General features: G+C 59.2%; 2 protein-coding genes across 3 annotated transcripts; one reads left to right on the top strand and one right to left on the bottom strand.

Moving 5' to 3' along the window:
• The first annotated feature begins 1,221 nt into the window (after positions 1–1,221).
• On the top strand, positions 1,222–6,877 carry ABHD12B (abhydrolase domain containing 12B). The gene is made up of 13 exons (XM_059850681.1): positions 1,222–1,372; positions 3,200–3,327; positions 3,744–3,846; positions 3,926–4,045; positions 4,376–4,406; positions 4,563–4,608; positions 4,699–4,828; positions 5,045–5,085; positions 5,296–5,375; positions 5,495–5,577; positions 6,060–6,138; positions 6,268–6,392; positions 6,731–6,877. The coding sequence occupies exons 1-13, from the start codon at positions 1,281–1,283 to the stop codon at positions 6,750–6,752; spliced, it is 1,080 nt and encodes a 359-aa protein (XP_059706664.1). The 5' UTR covers positions 1,222–1,280; the 3' UTR covers positions 6,753–6,877.
• PYGL (glycogen phosphorylase L) lies at positions 6,692–20,640 on the bottom strand. Of its 2 annotated transcripts, none has more exons than XM_059850680.1 (21): positions 20,623–20,640; positions 18,964–19,216; positions 17,437–17,538; positions 16,059–16,137; positions 15,722–15,825; positions 15,034–15,165; positions 14,295–14,406; positions 14,135–14,217; positions 13,301–13,444; positions 13,073–13,165; positions 12,709–12,855; positions 11,978–12,141; positions 11,762–11,876; positions 11,002–11,103; positions 10,777–10,924; positions 10,624–10,682; positions 9,802–9,943; positions 9,468–9,675; positions 9,257–9,391; positions 8,015–8,081; positions 6,692–7,530 (listed from the first exon to the last, which is right to left on the bottom strand). In XM_059850680.1, exons 2-21 carry the CDS (start codon positions 19,204–19,206, stop codon positions 7,342–7,344), a joined length of 2,568 nt encoding a protein of 855 aa, XP_059706663.1. In that variant the 5' UTR covers positions 19,207–19,216; positions 20,623–20,640; the 3' UTR covers positions 6,692–7,341. The 2 variants fall into 2 exon arrangements, with proteins under 2 accessions (XP_059706663.1, XP_059706662.1); XM_059850679.1 differs by lacking the exon at positions 20,623–20,640 and adding an exon at positions 20,167–20,313.
• Positions 20,641–20,670: the final 30 nt, after the last annotated feature.

Below are 20,670 nucleotides of genomic sequence, written 5' to 3'. Positions count from 1 at the left end.
GGGCCCCTTTAACCCAAACCATTCTGGGATTCCATGATTCCAACTCAGGAGAAGCAGCACAGGTCTAATTTTGAATAAAAGCAGCTCCAAATGCCAGCCTGGGTGGTTGCTCCTCTGGGAAAAGGTTTGTCCCCAGCCCTCCCACAGGTGATTTATGGGGTCCCTGCTGTGGGCCCCACTGACAGGTGAGGTGCTGAAGGGCTGGCCCAGCTGTGGGTGCCTTCCAGCAGCACATCCCCCTGCACCTGGCAGGCTTGCACAGGGAATTCTGCTGAAACAGGGATCTTTCTGTCCTGGTGGGAGGTTTCATCCTGAAAAGGCCCAGCTGACTCACCCTGACAGAGCTGCAGGTAGGAGGCTCAGCTGGGAGGGCAGGCAGCAGCAGGTTTCCACCCTTCCTGCTGAATCCAAGGGACACCAGGCTTGGTGTGAAACCATTTTTTAAAATATTTTTATTTTTGAACTGGAAAGCTTTCCCTCTGTGCTCCTTGCCTGTGGCAAGGCTGTTTTCCCTGGTGTGTCACCTTATTGCTGGCCCCATGCTCCCCCTGGCCTCTTTTGGGGTACAGAGGGCTGCAGAGCTCCTGGGGTCCTCTCAAAACCCACCCAGCCCTGGGTCCCAGAGGCTGCAGATTTTCTGGGGTCCCTGGGGGACCAGGGACAACAGATTTTATGGGGTTCCCCTTAAACCTGCCTGTCCTGGGGTCTCTGGGTGACAGAGAGGACTGCCACCCTGATGACATCCCTCTAGCCAGCCCTGGGGGACAGGGGGATGCCACTCTGCCAGAGACCCCCTGGGACTCGGCCAGCCCTGGGGGACAAGGGGATGCCACCCGACCAGTGACCCCCTGGGACCCGGCCAGCCCTGGGGGACAGGGGGATGTCACCCTGCCAGAGACCCCCTGGGACCCAGCCAGCCCTGGGGGACAAGGGGATGTCACCCTGCCAGAGACCCCCTGGGACCCAGCCAGCCCTGGGGGACAAGGGGATGCCACTCTGCCAGAGACCCCCTGGGACTCGGCCAGCGCTGGGGGACAGGGGGATGTCACCCTGCCAGAGACCCCCTGGGACCCTGGGGGACAGGGCTGCAGCCCGGCCGGGTCCCCCCAGTCCCCAGGCGCGGGCGGCGACACCACGGCTGGCCCTGTCCCCGTCCCCATTCCCGAGGCGCGGATGGGCGCGTCATGGGCGTGTCCTGGTGACACGGACGTGATGTCCCCGTGACGTGGGCGTGTCCCCGGCGGTGGGCGTGGCCTGTCGGCTCTGTCGTGCGCACAGCGATGCGGCGGCGCGGTGGGGACGGTGACAGCGGCGGCAGCGGCGGCGGCATTGTCCGGGCGGAGGGGAGGCTCGACGTGGCTCGGCACGGACGGTGAGTACCGGCCACCGTGGGGACATCAGCGTGGGGACATCAGCGTGGGGACACCGCCGAGCCGCGTGTCCCCGTCCCCAGCCCTGTCCCGTGTCCCCTGTCGCGTCTGTGCGCTGTCCCCCGTGCCGTGGCTCTGTCCCCGTGCCGTGGCCGTGCTGCCCTGCTGGGGCTGTCACCCCGTGCTCGGTGTCCCCACGCCGTGGCCTGGTCACCCTGCTGGGCCGTGACCCCGTGTGTGTCCCCGCTGCCGTGGCCGTGTCACCCTGTGGCTGGCGCCAGCCCATCCTTGTGGCCGTGTCCCCGGATCATCTTGCCATGACAGTGACTCCACACTGTGGCCGTGTCCCCGTGTCACCCTGCCAGCACCGCGACCCCGTGCAGTGGCCGTGTGGCTGTGTCACCCTGCCGTGGCCACAATCCTGTCCTGTGGCCGTGTCCCCGTGCCGTGCTGTGGCTTGTCACCCTGCTGTCGCATTGGGCCCGCGGTGGGGCTGTCCCCGCGGTCCCACCTGCCCCAGGTGTTGTGCAAGGGCCACCTGAGAATTCCCCGCAGCCTGTCCAGGGCATTCCCGGCTGTCCCGTGGCTGCCCAGGGATAACCGGGGTTTGAGGAGCTGCCCGTGCCTCCAGCACAGCCCCTGCCATCCTGGGATGTCCCCATTCCCTGGGGACCGGTGCCATCGTGCCCTGGCACCCCTTGGCAGCCGTTCCTGAGGGTCCTGCAGCGTTCCCAGGGCAGGGCATGGACCAGGGGCTTTCTGACCTGCTCTTGGCTGAGCTGTGCCTGGCTCCCATCACAGCCCTCTGCCCTCAATCCCCCTTGCCCAGGCTGATTTCCCCATCACCATTCGCCCACGGGGGTGTCGATGCTGGGAAAGCTGCAGCTCTTGGCTTTCTTTTCCCACCTGGGGTCACTTATGGGGTTTTAGGGTCACTAATGGTGTCCTGGGGTCACTTGTGGGGTCACTTAGAGGTTTTGGGTGTTCTGGGATCATTTGTGGGGCAGTGAGGGCTGGTTTGGAGCCACTTGTGTGGTCACTTATGGGGTTTGGGGGTCACTTCTGGGTCACTAAGGGGCTTTTAGGGTCACTTATGGGTCACTTATGTGTTGCTAATGGGGTTTGGGGTCACCCATTCGTCTGGGGTCACTTGTGGGTCAGTTATGAGGTTTGGGGGGCACTTGAGGGTGTCTAGTGGGGTTTTAGGTCACTTACATGTTGCTAATGGGGTTTGGGCTCACCCATGGGTCTGGGGTCACTTATGGGTCACTGATGGGGTTTTGGGGTCACTTGTGGGGCAGCGAGGCCTGGTTTGAGCAGAACCCTGGAATGGCAGGGCACTGTTGGAGGTGGTGCTGGTGGCTCTGGGGGACATCACCCCCAAGGCCCTTTCCCTCCTTGCTCCTTGGCCCTGGAGTATTGCAGGAGCTCTTAATGCCAGGCTTGGGGCACATCTGGCTGTGCCTGGCCAACCAGGGCTCGGGGTGTTGTCTCAGAGTATCGGTTACTCCTTATTGCAGGTTTGACTTGCAGCTCCCAGCCCTGGCACATTCCCTGCCCTTCCTGCCTCCAGGCGCCCTGTGGGAGGGCATGGGACCAAATCAGGGCTTGTGTCACCCGATGTCACCGTGGGGCTGCTCAGACGCCTTGGCTCCATCCCTGAAAGCCAAGCACTGCTGTGGGAATCCACTTCCCACCTCCAGAGGGGTTGGGATCAGCCTCAGGCCCTTGTAGCTGTATCCAACCCTCATGGCTGGGATTGGGAATGGGGAGCTGCACCCCAAATCCCTCGGGATGGGCGGGGATGTGCTGAGGGTGCCTCCCTGCAGGGCCCGGCGCTGGTGGCTGCCATGGCTGCGCACGCTCCTGCTGGCCCCGCTCCTCACCTACGCCTCCGTGCCCTTCCTCATCCGCCTCTTCCCCAGCCTGCTCCACAAATTCGTCTACCTGAACTTCTGTGAGTATCCCGGGGCTGTCCCGAGCAGGAGAACCCCCACGGGGATTCAGCTGGCTGCTGCAGACCCCCCCCAAAGCAGGGGTGGCACCGTGCCAGGCTGGCACTGGGACAGTGTTTATCCTGCTGTGCCCTGGGCCGGCAGAGGAGGCACGGAGGGATCTTTGCCCGTGTTTTGCAAGCTCTAATAAGGTGCTGCTGCCCACCCAGTTTACTGCCTGCAGCCACAACACGCCCAGGCACGCTCAGCATCAGCGGGGCTGGGAATTCGGGTGGGAGGAGGAGGTGGCAGAGGGCTCAGCTCGTCTGCCTCAGCGTGGCCCTTGATAATGTAGAACAAATAGCACGCTGATTTAGAAAGAATTTAGAAAGAATGTGTGAAACAACTGGGTGAGAGGATCCTGTGGTTTCCCCATCAGTGGCCTTCCCTTTCTTCGTGGACTTTCGGCGGCCAGAGCTGCTGGTGAACAACACCATCAGTATGTACCTGACCACGGAGCCGGGCGTCACAGTTGGCATCTGGTGAGCAGGATGTCCTCAGCATCCATGGGGGATGGCAGTGTCCTGGTGGAGCCCCCAGGGTAACCCCCTGTCCCCCCAGGCACACGGTGCCAAGCAGCAGAGGGGCTGAGGCGCAGGGCAAGGACCAGCGCTGGTACGAGGAGGCTCTTGCTGATGCTCACCCCGTGATCATCTACCTGCACGGCAATGGGGGCACCAGGTGAGTGCTTGAGCTGCTGCTGCAGGGCCAGGAGCAGGGCAGGATGGCTGCTCTGAGGTGAGAAGCAGGGCAGGATGGCTGCTCTGGGCTGAGAAGCAGCAAACTCCAGGCAGCAGCCAGCAGGGCTGCTGCAGAGGTCTCTGAGCCCAGCAGTGAAGGAGAATCCCTATAAAATAAAGGGAAAAGTTAAAATCCACCCACCCCACAGCATCCAGCCCTTCTCTCTGGGATCAGGTCACCCTGGTTCCTCACCTGCACTGGTGCTGGAGGGGAGGGTCCCTTGGGGTCCCCCCAGGCTCTAACCAGCTCTAACCCCATTTTCCCCGTCAGGGCTGCAAGACACCGTGTCCAGTTCTTGAAGGTAAGAGGTGGCCTGTGGGGACACTGGGACCTGCTGGGAGTGAGGCTCCTGCTGGCCCTGGGGACCCCACAGGGACCCTGTGCAGAGTGAGTGGGCTGTGCTGGGGGTCCTGGGGTGCAGCCCCTGCCAGGACATAACTCAGTGCTGCTCTGACAGGCGATGGGGGCTGCTGACTTCCACATCCTGGCTCTTGACTACAGAGGTAAAGTTGTCCCCTTGCCTCTTGCTGGGTGATCCCCCTCTTGGGGCCTGTCCCCACCAGGGTTGTGACACCGAGCTGTGTCCCCCACAGGCTATGGGGACTCCACTGGATACCCCTCAGAGAATGGCTTCAACACAGATGTCCTGGCACTCTATGACTGGGTGAAAGCACGGAGTGGGAACAGCAGCATCCTCTTCTGGGGACATTCCTTGGGGACAGGGTAGGTGCAGGGGGCAGAATGGGGACACACCAGAGCCCATCCTGTGCCCTGTGGTGCTGCTCCCAGACTGGTGCCACCTGGGGATGGACCAAGGGCTTGGAGCAGCTTCTTGGTGGAGGCCCCTGCAAAGCCAAACGCAGCCAACAAGGGGAACCTGAAGGAGCTGTGTGTCCCCCCCTGTGCTGCTCCCCCTCACTGTCACCTCTCCTGTCACAGGATTGCCACCAATGCAGCGAGGAAACTGCAGGAGGAGCGAGGTGAGGGCCAGCAGGGATGGGCTGTCCCCATGCAGTGTCACCCTGAGGTTCTGCACTGCCCTGATGTTGAGATGAGGATCCCTCCCTATCCTCCCTATTGGGATGGGGACATCTTGGCCCCACTGCAGGCTGGGAGGGGAGTGTGGCAGCAGCCTGGCAAGGGGACAGCCCCTCAAAGCCATGCCCACTCCCACCTCCCTCTGCCCTCAGGGGTCCAGGTTGATGCCGTTGTCCTGGAGTCTCCCTACACCAACATCCGAGACGCAGCCGCCAACATCCCCATCACCAAGGTGAGTCTGGGGGCTCTGCCTCTGGGGTCCCCCAGCAGCGACAGCCCCAGGTCCCTGGGTCTCCCCCCTCACAGCTGAATCCAGCCATGGTTTGCACCCCCAAACTCTCTCCCTGCCAGGTCTACCGGCACCTCCCTGGTTTTGAGTACCTCATCCTGGACTCCATGGCTCGGGCAGGAATGTTCTTCCCCAGTGATGAGAAGTGAGTTCCTGGTGGGAGGGGGCACAGCAGATCCCAGGGGCTGTGGGAATGATGCCAAGATCACGTGGCCAAGGAGAGGTGTCAGTCACCCCATTGAAATTCCTGCCCTCCTGTGTTTACCCAGCTTACTCATACTTCACAAGTGACTTTTTGTTTGCATAATGTCAGGTATCAGTTTGATTATTGAGCAAAGTTCACAAGCCACCATCCTTTTTTTGGCACTCCTCTTCCTTGTAGCACACAGAGCCTGCCCAAAATCCGTTTGATTTATGGGTGCTTTTGAAATTGGGGGTTAAGGTGATTAGGGTGCTCGGTACTGCCGTGCCAGGGCAATGGGCATCACCCAGGTGTGCATGAGGATGGCTCTGAGGGGCAGTGCTGGAGGATCAGGGTGCTGTGGGAATTTTCACAGGGATTGGGGAAGCTCCTGGGGGCCTGTTTGCTCTGAGGAACGTCCTCAGGGCTGTGCTTGCTGCCCACAGTGTGAAGGTGCTGGGCTGCCCCCTGCTCATCCTGCACGCAGATGATGATGGAGTCGTGCCTCCAAAGCTGGGACACAAGGTGGGCACCTGCCAGCCGGGCTTTGAGCCTGGCTTGGGAGGCTGAAGTGGCCAGAGAGGGGATGGCCACACACCAGGAGGGGTTTGGGGTCCCTGCTGGTGCAGTAACCGTGCTCCTGCCCCGTGGCAGCTCTACGAGACAGCACTCAAAGCCTACAAGGACAAATCCAAGGTGAAGTTAATCACCTTTCCCCAAAAGCTGGGCTTGGGCCACGACTACATCTCCTTCCACCCGGAGCTGCCTGCCCTGGTGAAGTAAGTGCTGCTCCACAGAAATGGGGGGGCACACACAGGATGAGCCTTGGCCTCCCCTTCCACTGGTGCCTCTTCTCCTGCTGCCTGCCCCCTGCTCCTCCCTCTCCCCAGAGTGTTTGCTGGCATCACTTTCCAAACTTCAGTCACTCCCCACTGTCCTGAGCCTGTCCTCAGTCTGGGTGGCTTGGGGAGGTGGCTCTGGTGACACCAGCTCCTCTTTGCTCTGGGTGCAGAGATGCTCCAAGCCCAGCTCAGCCCCGCATGCAGGGATCACAAAATCCTGACGCAGCACAGGAGGGTCAGTGACACAGTGTAAGATTTATTACCTCTTGTTGCAGAGACTTCTTAAACATGAAGTGATGCCAATTGCTGCCTGCACTGATCCCATGCTCCCTCAAATCCACTCCAGGACCCACCCCCCACCCCGCCATGGCACTGAACTTACTGCTGTAAGTAATAAAAACTACTTAGAAACTTTTAAGTCACCCTCTGCCTCCAGGATGCTGCAGGTTACTCGAGGGATGGAGACACTGATGTGGTCTGGGCCACCAGAGCCACAACTGGGAGCATCCCACAGGATACTGGTGGGGCCACATGGGCCTGGCACCCCCCTATCCTGCTTCAGCAGCACCTGTGAGGGCCCAGACAGCTGTGTCCAGCTGCATCCAGCTGTGCTGCCCCTGGCAGCCCTCTTTCTGCATCAGCACTGATGGAAGCAAGCCCAGCCCTCATTTTAGCCTCCAGCAAACACCCCCTCCGGACTCCAATGGCACTTTTTTATTTTCAGCACCTAATGCAAGCAACAGGGCGACGTGGTTCCGCTTCCCACACGACACTTGCGTTATAAAAACCCCTCCCCTCCTGCCCACCCCTAGGGAAAGCCAGCAGCAGCAGGAACACAGAGACTCAGACAGCAGAGAATTGTACAGCGCGCGCGCTCGCCTCCCCCCTAGGCCGCGGTGCCGTTGGGGGTCTTGTCCTGCCCCGCGTCCCGGGGCTCGTTGGGTGGGGGGATCTTCAGGTCCGAGGGCTCCACGTGCCAGATGTCCCTGGCGTACTCCTTGATGGTGCGGTCGCTGGAGAACTTCCCGGCTGCCGCGATGTTCCTGATGACCATCTTGGTCCAGGCCTTGGAGTTCTGCAAGGAGTTCACAGAGTGACCAGCTTGGGAGAGACCTTCAGGATGATGGAATCCAACCCAGCCCCAACAGCTCAACTCAACCCTGGCACCCAGTGCCACATCCAGGCTTTGTTAAACACACCCAGGGATGGGGACTCCACCATGTCCTCGGGCAGGCCTTTATTTCCCTTTATTTCCCAGGCCAACCTGTATTTCCCTTGAGGCAGCTTAAGGCTGTGTGCTCTGGTTGTGTCAGTGCTGCCTGCTGAAAGAGCCCAGCCCCACCTGAGCCCAGCCACCTTTCAGGGATTTGTAGAGAGCGATGAGGGCACCCCTGAGTCTCCTTTTCTCTAAAGGAGAGGGGAGGGGTTGGCCCCAAGGCTGGTTCTCAGCCAGGGATGCTCTGGGATGAGATCAGCCTCATCTCCAGCATGTCCCTTCTCCAGGATGGGATGTTGTGTCCCAGCACAGCTCCCTGCCCTGTCCCCAGGCTGGCACTCACCAGGTACAGCTCGCTGACCTTCTCCTGGCACTTGACATAAGCCTCGTAGTCTGCAAAGACTTTAAACCTGGAGCAGCAAAGAAAGGAGGAGTCAAGAGAAACAGAAATGCAGCATGCCTGATGTGAGGTGTTGTCACACCCCAGACCCTTAAATCCAGGGGTTAAACTTAGGGTTCCTTTATCCCTCTTTTTATTTATTTATTTTTTTAAAGGAGAAATCCCCACCAGTTGCTCTCAAGAAGTAAAAATCACACAATAGTTTACTTGCAAAACCAGAGAAAATTAAGGAAATTTTGGCAAAAAATACAACTCTGCATTTAAAGTAAATACAATGTTGAATTCAATGTAAAGCCACTTATCATAGCATTACTTAGCATTAATTTAGTATTTAGCATTTACTTAGGATTTATTTAGCATTTGCTTAGCCCATTTAACTGGGAAACCTTTAAAGCCTAAGATGTTATGTTACCGTGAAAGGATTAAGAGAAGGAGAGAGACAGAAAGATGGAAAAGGTGAAAGGATTAAGAGAAGGAGAGAGAGAGAGAGAAAGATGTTAAAGGTACAGAAAAATTACACAGCTACAGATTCCTGGTCTCTAGCGTGGGTGAGGCAGAAACTCCAAGGAAGATGTCAGGGTGAGATCGGCCATAATGCCCTCAGCCGTTTTTATACCCGTAGCCCTTCATGGGCCCGCCCCTAAGTGGGACTTCTGGTCGCTTGACCAATCAGAGGCTGGTTAGTGTGATTGATTGGCAGCTCGGCCAATGAGAGGCTCGGTTAGCACTGCCTTCACGCACCAAGGTGCCATGATTGACAGCTCTGCCAGGCTGAGGGGTCTGGGCCCTGCCTCAGCAGCGAGCCGGGCCGGACCCCAGCCCCACACACAGAGAGGCGTCCCAAGAACCCCAAAACCGGCTCCAGACATTGATCTAATCCTGTGTTTGTGTCCTCCAACACAAAGCCTCTGGCCAAATTACCTCTCCCCACGCCTTGTTGGTAAAGAACCCTGGATGCTCCAGGAGGGAAATGCAGGGAAAGCATTTCTCCTATCCCAATGGCCATGGCTGACCAGTGCTCTGGCCAGCAAAACCCTTGAGATGCCTTAAGTCACCTGGAAGGGCTGCGCACCCAAAGACATGAATGTGACAATGGCCATCCATGGAGAGTCCATGCCTGAGGAGCATCATCCATGTGCATGGTCCCAGCCCAGGCGATGGATGGATGGTACCCCAGCAGCTCACCTGTCGTGGTGGAAGAGCATGTTGACCACGTCGTTGAAGAGATTGGGGTCTTTTGGGGAGAAGAAGCCACTTTTAATCTGGTCCACAGCCTGTTTCAGCTCGGGGAGCCGGTCGTAGTAGAGCTGGGCATTGTACCTGGAGGGAAGGAGGCGATAAAATGGTGCCGCCCCAGGGACCTGAGGTGGCAGCGCTGTGACATCCCAGCCCTCACCCTTTCCTGTCCAGCTCCGTGACATCCTCCACCCTCATGCCGAAGATGAACAGGTTTTCCTCTCCAGCCTCCTCGGCCATCTCCACATTGGCTCCATCCATGGTGCCGATGGTCAGAGCCCCGTTCAGCATGAACTTCATGTTGCCCGTCCCCGAGGCCTCGGTGCCTGCTGTGGAGATCTGCTCCGACAGGTCGGTCGCGGGGATCACTGCCAACAAAACACACCAGGGGCTCGTGGTGACCAGCTTTGGGTTTGTTTCCTGCTAAAGGACCATGGTGGGAGCCATGGGATGGAGGGACACCCCCTCCACACAGCATGTCCCACCCAAGGTACCTTTCTCTGCCAGGGACACCCTGTAGTTCTCCAGGAAGATGACCTTCAGCTTGCTGCCCACCACGGGGTCGTTGTTCACCACCTGAGCCACGGCGTTAATGAGCTTGATGATCATTTTAGCCATGTGGTATCCTGGGGCAGCCTGGGAGAAAAGCCACAGGTGAGCAAGGAGGGCTGGTGCCAGGGGCAGGTGAGGCACACGCAGCTGCCAGTGTCTAGGGAGCAACCTGTTCATCCCTGTTCATCACCTAATCCAACACGTGTTACACCACAACATTTCTGGGGGCTTTCATGACCACAGACAGCAGATGGTTGTGCAAACCCCACCCAAACTTGCTTGGGTTGAAGCACCAGTGCTACTCCAGTGCTTTCTGGGACAACTTCATGGACTTAGCACCATAGAATCGTGGAATTGTTCAAGTGAGAAAAGCCCTCAAATCCAACCATTCCCCCTGCACTGCCAAGGTCACCACTGACCCATGTCCCCAAATGCCATATCCGCATATCTTTTAAGTTCCTCCAGGGATGAGGACTCCACCACTGCCCTGGGCAGCTGTTCCACTGCCTGTCCACCCTTTTGATGACAAAATTTTTCTTATTATCCCATCTAAACCTCCACTGGCACAGCTTGAGGCCATTTCCTCTGTCATGTCCCTCATTCCCTGGAAGAAGAGACCGACCCCTGCCAGCTGCACCCTCCTGTCAGGGAGTTGTAGAGACGTGGCCCCATGAGACATCTGCACCCACATCCCCCAGGACACTCCCAAGGAGTGGACACTCCCACCTTCCTCCAAAATCTCTAAAACTCCTGACCCAATTTACCTTGCCTCCAATGATCACTGTCCTGGGCACAAACAGCTTTGCAGGATCCCTCCTGATTCCTGGAGAAAACAGCAGGGTTACTGTGGGACATGAGGCTCAGGGATGCTGCTGAAGCCCTGGGGCACCCTGTCCCCTTGGGGCGTGGTGGCTTACGGTTGTACATGGTGATGATGTGCAGGCAGTTCATCAGCTGCCGCTTGTACTCGTGGATCCTCTTCACGTGCACGTCGAACATGGAGGAAGGGTTGATCTTCACCTTGTACTCCTTCTCCAGGTACAGCGCGAACTTCACCTTGTTCTCCTGGGCCAGGGCAGGGACCACGTCAGCCCTCAGGGAATGTCAGCCCCCGCTCTGCTCCCCCTGCCCACGCCCCTCACCTGCTTCACTTTGGCCACCTCCCGGATGAAGAGGTCGTCCTCCACAAACTTGTGCAGCTTGGTCAGCTGGCTCAGGTCCCGCACGTAGTCTTCCCCGATTTTCTGCAACAGGAGCAAGGGAACATGCTGATGGTGGGATGGTTTGGGACAGGAGAGATCTTGAACATCATCCAGTTCCAACCCCCTGCCATGGGCAGCGACACCTTTCACTAGCGCAGGTTGTTCCAAGCCCTGTCCAACCTGGCCTGAAACAGTTCCAGGGATGGGACAGTCACAGCTTGTCTGGGCACCCTGTGCCAGGGCCTCTCCACCCTGACAGGGAAGAATTTCTTTCCAATATCCCATCTGGCCCTGTCCTCTGTCAGTTTACATCCATTCCTCCTTAACCTGTCACTCCATCCCTCATCCAAAGTCCCTCTGCAGCTCTCCTGGAGCCCCTTTAGACACTTGAAGGGGCTCTAAGGTCTCCCTGGAGCCTTCTTCAGCTGAATACTCCCAGCTAAGCAGAATCAGGAGCATCTCAGTGGCTTCCTTTGGACTTGCTCCAGCAGCTCCACATCCTTCTGCTGCTGGAGAGACCCCAGGGCTGAAGGCAGCTCTGCAGGTGAGGTCTCACCTGAGCAGAGCAGAGGGGCAGAATCCCCTGCCTTGCCCCTGAACTCCTCAACCATCCAGAAGATGTGAATGGTTGAGGTTCCCTGGCACCCTGAGCTCAGCAGGGACGGGTTGGTGGCCGCAGGGTGTGCCCCCATGCCGGTACCTCCGCGATGAGCTCCGCCAGCCCCGGGTTGCAGAGCAGGAGCCAGCGCCGCGGGGTGATCCCGTTGGTCTTGTTCTGGAACTTCTCTGGCTCCAACTCGGCAAAGTCCTCAAACCTGCGAGGGTGAGGATGGCACAGCTCCAGCCTTGCCCACCTGGCACCACCAGCCCTTCCCAGGCCAGGGTGAGCCATCAGCACCTCCCTCCCCTCACTCACACTTGAGTCTTGACGATCTCAGAGTGGATCTTGGCCACGCCGTTGACGGCGTGGGAGCCCACGATGCAGAGATGGGCCATGTTGATCCTCTTGGTGTCCCCCTCCTCAATCAGGGACATCCTCCGCAGCCGGTCCACGTCGTTAGGGAACAGGGACGCGATGTGCTGCCGGTGGAGCCAGGGAGGTGGTGAGAGGTGGTGGCACTGAGGGATGTCCCACCCCATGGCTTACGAGGAGGGGCCACAGCAATGTCCCCAGTGCATTTGACACCAGCCAGAGCGGTGGCTTTTACTCTGTTGAGGTGGTGCAAACTCCCTCCACAGGGTGCCCTTTCTCAGCATGGATGTCTCTGGATAGAAGGATCCCCCCAAGCTGCCACACAGAGGGGTTTCGGGACACACTTGGCCAGTGAGGCCATTTGGGCAAAAGCCTTGTGCTTTTTTAGGAGGTCAAACCACTCCCAATATCATCTTCCCCAGGATGAATTTAGCACTTAGGAAGTAAAGAAATGCCAGCTCTCAAGTCTCTGAAGCAATGGGTGAAGCCTCTCAACAGTCACTAACTGCAGGATGGCAATGTGCTGGTGGGGAAGGGCTTTCCTACACATCAACTTCCTAAAATAGCAGCTGGACTCCCCCAGCCCCACACCCAACATCATCAGTTTGTGCGTGTCCCTCATCCTGACAGTACATCCCTGTCCCCCTCTCTGGAGCAGGCTCCCAGGCACTCACATCCAGGTGTCTCTGGTTGATCTCGTAGATGATCTGCAGGTGCCTGGGGAGCAGCTTCTCCACCAGGTCCACGGGCCAGCGCTCCAGGGCCTCGGGAAGCACTGTGTGGTTGGTGTAGGCAAAGGTCCTTTTGGTGATGTCCCAGGCCTGGCAGGGAAGAGCCAGTGCTCAGTCACACCTCAAGTGCCAGAACCCACCCATGGTCCTCCCACCACGCCAGCAGCACAGCCCAGCCAGCTCCTCCCAGTCCACACCAGTTAAACCCAGCCTGACTGCTCCACATCATTCCCAGCAGCCACAAAACTGCCTCCTCCACCATGGGCAGGTGGGTGCAAGTGCAGGAGACCAGGTGGGGTGTCCCAACCTTATCCCATGGCAACTTCTCGATGTCCACGAAAATCCTCATCAGCTCAGGGATGGCCATGGCAGGGTGCGTGTCGTTCAGCTGGATGGCAACCTGGGAGAGCAGGGTGGCACGTGGGGACACAGCGGGGACACTGGGAACCCCACAAAGGCCCTACAAACATCTGCATCCTCTGGGAGGTGTTGAAACAAGCTCCAAGGCAGAGGTGAGAGCAGCCCTGGCTCGTACCTGGTCTGGGAAGGAATCAAACACGGTGCGGACGCTGTCCGTGCTCCCGAATTTGGATGCTTTGAAGCGGCGGATGATGTCCTGCAGGGTGGCAGCCACGACAAAGTACTCCTGCTTCAGCCTCAGCTCCTTTCCTTCAAAGAACTGTGGGCAGAGGAGCAGGGAGCTGCAGGATTCCTGCAGGATTCACTGCACTTCCTCGGGGAAGGTTTTCCCAGGGTGTGCTTCCCCCAGCATCACTTGGAATCCCAAGCTCTTCTTGCTTCCCAGATTCCAGCACAAGAGTTTGGGATGTGCTGGTACAAACAGGTTAAATCCCAGCTGAGCATTGTCAAAACCTGTTCTCAGTGGTTCCCTTTTTTTCTTCTTCCTGCTCCACACCTTGGTTTGTAGCTAGGGAAGGCTTGTGTGAGCCACCACACACAAACACAGAGGACACTCCTCTATGCCAGCCTGGCAGGAACTCCCATAGCAAGAGGGCTGGAGTGCAAACAGCAATTTGAGGCACAACCTCTGGTCCCAGGGCTGCAAAGGGCCACCAGGGTAACACCAGCAGCGTTCAGCAGTTTGCCTTCACATTACGTTCTGAGACTCAAGGAACGTTTCTGCAGCAGGGCCTGCTCATCCCCACTCACTCCACGCAAAGCTCGGGGGAACAGACTCATCCTGGTGAGAGGCAGCAACCCTTATCCAAGCACTGCAGGCAGCTTGAAACACAACTGAAAACATCTCTGCAGCATCCTGGAGTGAGGAGCTGCTCCCTTTCCCCCTCTATCCTTAAAACACCATGACTTTATCCATCCCTAAAAGACTCCCTAGAACACCACGACTCACGTTGTCGTTGGGGTAGAGCACCCGGGAGATGTTCTCAGCCAGGTTCCTGTCCAGCACGGCCTGGATGTAGTCCCCGACGTTGACTGGGGAGGAGCAGAGGGTGAGGTGGGCGTGGGACCCCTCAGCTGTCCCCACCCCACCCCGCCCAGCTCCCACTTACAGTCGCGCAGGTTGAAGTCGTTGGGAGCGCGGGCCGACCACAGGCGCATGGTGTTGACGGTGTTGTTCATGTAGCCGGGCACGGGCGTGTCGTAGGGCAGTGCCAGCACCACCTGTGACATCCCCAGGGCAGCTGGAATTGGGTTGGAATCCCCCCCATGCTCCCCCTGGAGCCCTCCCATCCCACAGAGCCTCCTGCTCAGGGCTGAGCTCAGCGTGGTGTCCCTGCACGTCCTTGGTACCCCTGCATGGGGACACCCCTCTGGCTCTGCCTGCTGCCTGGTGTTTGCCAGAAGTGCTCAGGGCATGGAGAGGGGCTTGTAAAGGTCAGGAGCAGCTTAATTTAGGTTTAATTCATTCCTGCGGGAGCTGCTTTTGGTATTTAGTATAATCTCAGAATGGTTTGGGTTGGAAGGGACCTTAAAGTCCCTCTTGTTCCAACCCCCTGCCATGGGGAGGGACATTTCCCACTAGGCCAGATTACTCCAAACTCCATCCATCCTGGCCCTTGGACACTTCCAGGGATGGAGAGCTTGGCTGCAGATGTGGAGCAGCCAAATCTGTCCTCACCCCCATGTCCACCTCCTCCCCAGTTTGCCCCACTACTGCCTTTTCCATCCCAGCCCAACCTTCCCGGCAGAGATTCTGCAGGACTCATCCCTGGGGTGCAGCCAGCCAGGGAGAGCCCCCCAAATGACAGGACAAGCCATGCAAGGGACATTCCTGTCCCCAGCCCTTACCTGGGTGTCAATCCACTTGGCACCAGAGGCAGAGTGCTCCACCCGGCCGTAGAAGTGCACGGGCAGCATGTACTCAGGGCGGGCCTTCTCCCAGGGATTGCCGTGCCTGAGCCAGTCATCAGCTTCTTCCACCTGCCAGGGGGACACACAGCAGTGACAGGGCCATCCAGCCCTGGGTATCCCCCCACCTGCAGGAAGGCTGGGCCAGGATGGCTGGGAAAGGCTCTGCTCATGGCAAAGGGGAGGATGCATGGAGTGTGTCCACCCTAAACCTGGATTTTGGCACAGCAGGGTCGGCCTGGGGGCACCACCCTGAACTCTGCCTTCCATGGGGATGGGGATGAACCCAAGGTGCACTGTTCATGTTGCATTTCCAAACCAGCCTCTTCCACAAGAGGAACACAACTGCTCCATCCTCACCCACTCCAGGCAGCCATGGAGCAGCTCTTGGGGTGGCCCTGAGCAAGGCCACCCTTGGCCTTGGGACAAGGGATGGAGCTGTGAACTTGCACTGGGTTAAAAAGTTACATTTATTCACAAAAATATCTGCTAAATTTTAAATATCACAGCAGCAGCAGCCTCTGAGCTGAGGGGAAGTGTCTGTACCCCCCAGTCTAAGGGGGAGGAGGTGAATGTGAGGTTCCAGCTGTGCCAGGGGACAGTAAGGGCCACACATCTCCATCCATACCTGCCACCCATCCCGGATCTTCTGGTTGAAGATGCCGTACTCGTAGCGGATGCCGTAGCCGTAGGCTGCCAGCCCCAGCGTGGCCATGGAGTCCAGGAAGCAGGCTGCCCAGGAGACAGGAGAGCAGTGAGCTGGGAGCCTTGCAGCCCTGGCAGATGGATCCTTCTCCCTGGGACACCCACAAGCCCCACAGGGACAGAAACGAGGGCCAGCAGCCACCCAGCAGCACCTTGCTCCGTGCTGGAAAGGCTGGAGCAATAACCCCCAGGATTAGGAAGTTCTCACAGTGGATGTAAAGCCCTCAGGGATGTGCCCACCACCTGGGGGGGTCACTCACCTGCCAGCCTGCCCAGACCCCCGTTGCCCAGCCCAGCATCCTCCTCGATTTCCTCCAGCTCTTCCATGTCCAGCCCGAGCTACAGATGGGAAAAAGGAGAGGGGCTGGAGACTGTCAGGGTGCCCAGCCCCACAGAGGGGAGGCATTGTTGGCACACAGTTCCCTGCAGGTGGGCTCCAGGAGGGCTGGAAAGGCACCCAGTTCCACAAGACACATCTCTGCAGGTGGGACACTTGATGTGAACCCAAAGCAGCTGCTCTCCCCCTCAGCTGTGTCTCTGTGCCATGGGTCCCTTCTCTCACTCTACCAGGCTTTACAAGGGACATTCACACCCTTGACCTCGCCATGGGCAAGATCTGGGGGTGGGTGGCACCAAACTATAACCAGGGTGCTGTCCTTGGGGTTCCAGACTCTTCCAAGGGCTCTGAGAGCTTATTCCCAGGCCCGCTCCCCCTCTCCATGGCTGCAGTCCTGCAGGGGCAGGCACCAGGTTCCTGTTCCCTACCTGTTCCAGAACCCCCTAACCCCTGAGGCAGCCACCCAGGTGGAATATTCCTGCACCCCCAGCACCCCTATTCCCTGGGGAAAGGTAGCTGAGTGCTACCTTCCTGCTCCCCCAACACCCCAATCCCTTGGGCACAGGATCCAAGTGCTGTGTTCCTTTCCCTCAGCACCTCCATCGTCTGAACAGGCACCCAGGTGCCCTTCCTGCCAACTGCAGGCATCACCCTTAGGGGTGAGAAGCATCTACACCCCTTTTCCATGGAAATTTAAATTTTCCAGTCCAGGATGCTGTAGGAGGAAGTGATTTTTGCCTATGCAAAACTCCTTGGGGAGCTCAGGTGGAGACCTTTGGTCCATTGCCCTGCCCTGATGTCCCCTGGTCACAGCAAGTGGGGATAAAAAATTTAAACCCCCCCTAAAAATAAGTTCCTCTCCTTTTTAGTGTTTGCACAAAAGTTGTTCCTGCTCTTGTGCAACCACCCTGGCCACATCTGATGATGTTGAACACAAGAGGTGACAGGGTGGGGACAAAAGGAGCCCTTTGATCACCCCAGTGCCACCTTGTGCCAGCACCCAGCTGGGCTTAATTCAAGGTTTTATTCCTCCCTGCCACTGATCATGGACATGAACAGTCTCATCCACAGAACCACCAGTGTCCTTGCAGGATCCTGCTGCCTTCCCCAGAACACAGCAGCCAGCCTGAGCAGCTCCAGGCCTTTCAAGGACAGGCTCTGGAGCAGCCTTTATTCCCTAAGCCATCCCCTGCAGCTCAGGGAGCAGCCAGTGTAGCAAAACATGGACATTCCCAGGAGATGGAAAACACAGATCCCTCCCAGGGCAGGGGAGGGATCCTCAGCCCTTGTGGGATGCTCACCTGGTAGACAGCCTCGTCACAGGCGTTCTGCAGCCCCAGGTTAATCATCGTGTTCTGCAGCGTCCGCCCCATGTAGAATTCCAGAGAGAGGTAATAAATCCTCTGGAAGAGAAAAGCACCCCGTGGTCACCTTGCCCAGGACTGGAGGAGGCTCCCCTGGACTTCAGAAGCTGCTATTGTGTGATATCTCAAAAGCAAACACTGAAAAACCCCCAGCTTCAACAGAGCAGGGTGGTTTGCACCAGGAATTCCAGCTTGTGACTCCTGGGTGGCCCTGCAGCCCCTGCCCTGCTCTCCTGCTCAGGCTGTTTCACTTGGACAAGCCCCACTGCCCTGTCCCAGGGTGGGGAGAGCTCCACCATGGACACCGGCAGCAGCACTAAGTTAAACTTTAAAGAGGAGCCTAATGTCACCCCGGGCTGCAAAGCCACCAGAAAACCGAGAGAGCTGCCGGGGCCAGGCGGTGGCCGTGGGGACATGGGGCTTCCTCTGCTGTCCCCTGGCAGCAGGGGACACTGCCGCTGACACGGCGGGCGCAGGATGCGGCCGGTCCGGCCTTGTGTAAGCCGAGCCCCGGCGTCAGCACCGGCAGGTTTTAAGGAAGGATTTAGGCTGGGGGAAGTCGCTGACTCGCCAGCTTTCCCCAGGACCTGCGCGGGGTCGGGCGGGGAATGGAGGTGGGACAGAATCCTGGAGTCCTAAAATGGTTTGGGTTTTGAGGGAGCACAAAGATCTCCTCGTTCCAGCGCTCCTGTCACGGGCAGGATGTGCTGGGCAGAATCCACTGGGATTTACTGGTGTGACTCCAGCAGAGCCGGGAGCAGCGACTCCAGGCAGCACCCGGCTCGCCTGGGCTGCACGGGAGAGTCCCAACCCCAAACCCCGCAAGACTCCTTTTTCTCACCCCTACACAACACGGGGGAGCGCTGAGCTATCGCGGCTGGCACGCTCCCAGCGAGGCGCTGGCAGGGAGGAAATTGATGCCGACAGGGACATCCAGGTGTCAGGAGGGGGATTAGGGCTTAATCCCCCCGCGGCAGAGCCCGGAGCAAGCCAGCGGGACGAGCAGCAGCACAGCAACTCCTGCACAAACCGGATCTCTCACGCTTGGCATCACTTGTGTTAAACAAGACCTGTTTGCGGTTGGCTTCGGGTGCCTTTAAGCCTCTCCAATAATTCCCCCGGGAAGGCTTTGGAGTTGGTTTTGGTAGACAGCACCCACGCCGGCGCCGCGGGACAACAAACGGCGTTCCCATGCCCTGCCGGCCAAGCCGGGCTCTGTTTGTTTTGCAGAGCAAAGGACAGTGGCCTCGCTTGGTAAAGTCCAGTCCCTCCTCTCGGAAAAGTTACCGGAACAGCCCTAAGTCCACGAAAAACCGAGCCCCGCCAATCCCTCTATTCCAGCGCGGAGGGAGGGTTCCCATCCACGGGGTTCCCATGGTTCCCACCCCAGCCATAACCACCATGGGGGGTTCCCAGCACCCCGCCCTGCACGGGGGGCTCCCCCCCATATCCCACCGCTCCCACCTTGGGATCCTTCTCGTAGTAGTACTGCTGCGTGCGGATCCAGCGCCCCACCAGGTGGTCCCGCACGGTGTGGGCCAGGGCGAAGTAGTAATCGCGTGGGGTGGCCACATTGCGGTCCTTGACCAGGGTGAAGTGCAGGTGCCGGTTGAAGCCCCGCTTCAGCTCGGCCACGCTCTCCGCGCCCACGATCCCGCGGATGCTGATCTGCTTCCGCCGCTCCTGGTCCGACAGCGGCCGCGACATCGCGGCGGGGCTGCGGGGACACGGGGAGGGGGGACACGGACACACGGGCTGAGCTCCGGCGCCGCGTTCCGCCTCCGCCCCGAGCTGGCACCGCCCCGGGAGGGGATGGGATGGGGACGGGGATGGGGACGGGCCCCGCGAAGGGCCGCCCACGCGTGGGGCGGGAGCGGCGGCCGCCACCGGGGGGGGCAAAGGGGGCACCCCGAGGATGGACAGAGGGGGGTGCAAAGAGGGGAATCCCGGGGATGCACAGAGAGGAGTGCCAAGGGGGGAATCTCGAGGAAGGACGGAGGGAAGTGCAAAGGGAAGACTCCAGGAACGTGACGGAGGGGTGTCCCGGGGACCGCCCCTGGGCTGGGTCACAGAGGGGTGTGCAAAGGGGGGACCCCGAGGGTCACAGAGGAGTGTGCCAAGGGAGGGGGCGACCGGGTATGGAGAGAGGGGTGTGCAAAAAACAGGAAGAACTCGCAGGGGCACAGAGGGGTCTGCAAAGGGGGGGATGCTGGGGGTCTCAGAGGGATGCGCAAAAGGGGGCCCGTGGAGGGATGTGCAAAGGGGGTGTCCCGGGCAGGTGCAGAGGAGGGGGCTGGGGCAGAGCCGGAGCCCCCCCGGGGGAAGCGGAGCGGTCCGGGCGCGGCCACTGCCACCCAGCGCTTCCCCACGGAGCGACCGCCCCTGGCAGGGACCGCCCCACGCGTGGCCCCGCCCGCGGGGCAGCCTCTGCTGCAGCACGTACGAGGAAGGTACTTCCCGTCCGGCCCGGAGGGAAAACCCGGAAAGGGTCGTGATGTGTCCCCCCGTGTCACGATCCATCCTCGTGTCACGGCTTCCCCCCCGTGTCACGGTCCCATCCGTGTGTTACAGCCCTCTCCCCGTGTCACGGCCCTTTCCTGCCCCACGGTCCCCCGCCGTCCCCCGCAGCGTTTCCCGGCCCCCTCCCTTTCCCCCTTGTCTTCTCACTGTTCTCTGCCTGCCCGCAGTCCCTCTGGAAATGGCGTGGGATCGCTTTCCTCCGCTCCGGGCTCTTCCCAGCTGCCTCCCGCACCGCGGCTGCCCGCAGGACCCTGTCCTGCCCTGCCTCCGGTTCGTCCCAAGGGCAAAAATATCCGATATGAGCTTCCAACGCAACAGTTTCTCCTCCCCCTCCTCCTTATCCTCCTCCTCCTCCAGCCATGGCCCCGCAGGCTTTCCAGGCTGTTTTCCCTGTCCTGGCCTCATTCCCAGCAGGGTGGGCAGAAAGGCAAGGAAATGGGATTGTGCTGCTCTGCCCTACTCAGGTGAGACCCCACCTGCAGTGCTGCATCGAGCCCTGGGGTCCAACAGCAGAAGGATGTGCAGCTGCTGGAGTGAGCCCAGAGGAGGCCCTGGAGCTGCTCCAAGGGCTGGAGCCAGGCTGGGAGAGCTGGGGGTGCTCACCTGGAGAGGAGGAGCCTTCAGGGAGAGCTCAGAGCTCCTTCCAGGGTC

Source organism: Haemorhous mexicanus, chromosome 6 (assembly GCF_027477595.1).
Source record: "Haemorhous mexicanus isolate bHaeMex1 chromosome 6, bHaeMex1.pri, whole genome shotgun sequence".
In the NCBI taxonomy this organism is placed as follows: domain Eukaryota; kingdom Metazoa; phylum Chordata; class Aves; order Passeriformes; family Fringillidae; genus Haemorhous; species Haemorhous mexicanus.
The sequence above is the reverse complement of the archived record's forward strand: the minus strand, read 5'-3'. Positions and strand labels throughout refer to the sequence as shown.

Coding starts and splice junctions, on each gene's coding strand:
- ABHD12B (XM_059850681.1), top strand. CDS start 1,281: ATGCGGCGGCGCGGTGGGGACGGTGACAGCGGCGGCAGCGGCGGCGGC. Junction 4,046..4,375: donor CACGGCAATGGGGGCACCAG/GTGAGTGCTTGA, acceptor TTTCCCCGTCAG/GGCTGCAAGACACCGTGTCC. Junction 6,139..6,267: donor CTCCAAAGCTGGGACACAAG/GTGGGCACCTGC, acceptor GCCCCGTGGCAG/CTCTACGAGACAGCACTCAA.
- PYGL (XM_059850680.1), bottom strand. CDS start 19,206: ATGTCGCGGCCGCTGTCGGACCAGGAGCGGCGGAAGCAGATCAGCATC. Junction 15,166..15,721: donor AGATCCGGGATGGGTGGCAG/GTATGGATGGAG, acceptor TCCCCCTGGCAG/GTGGAAGAAGCTGATGACTG. Junction 9,944..10,623: donor CAGTGATCATTGGAGGCAAG/GTAAATTGGGTC, acceptor CTTTTCTCCCAG/GCTGCCCCAGGATACCACAT.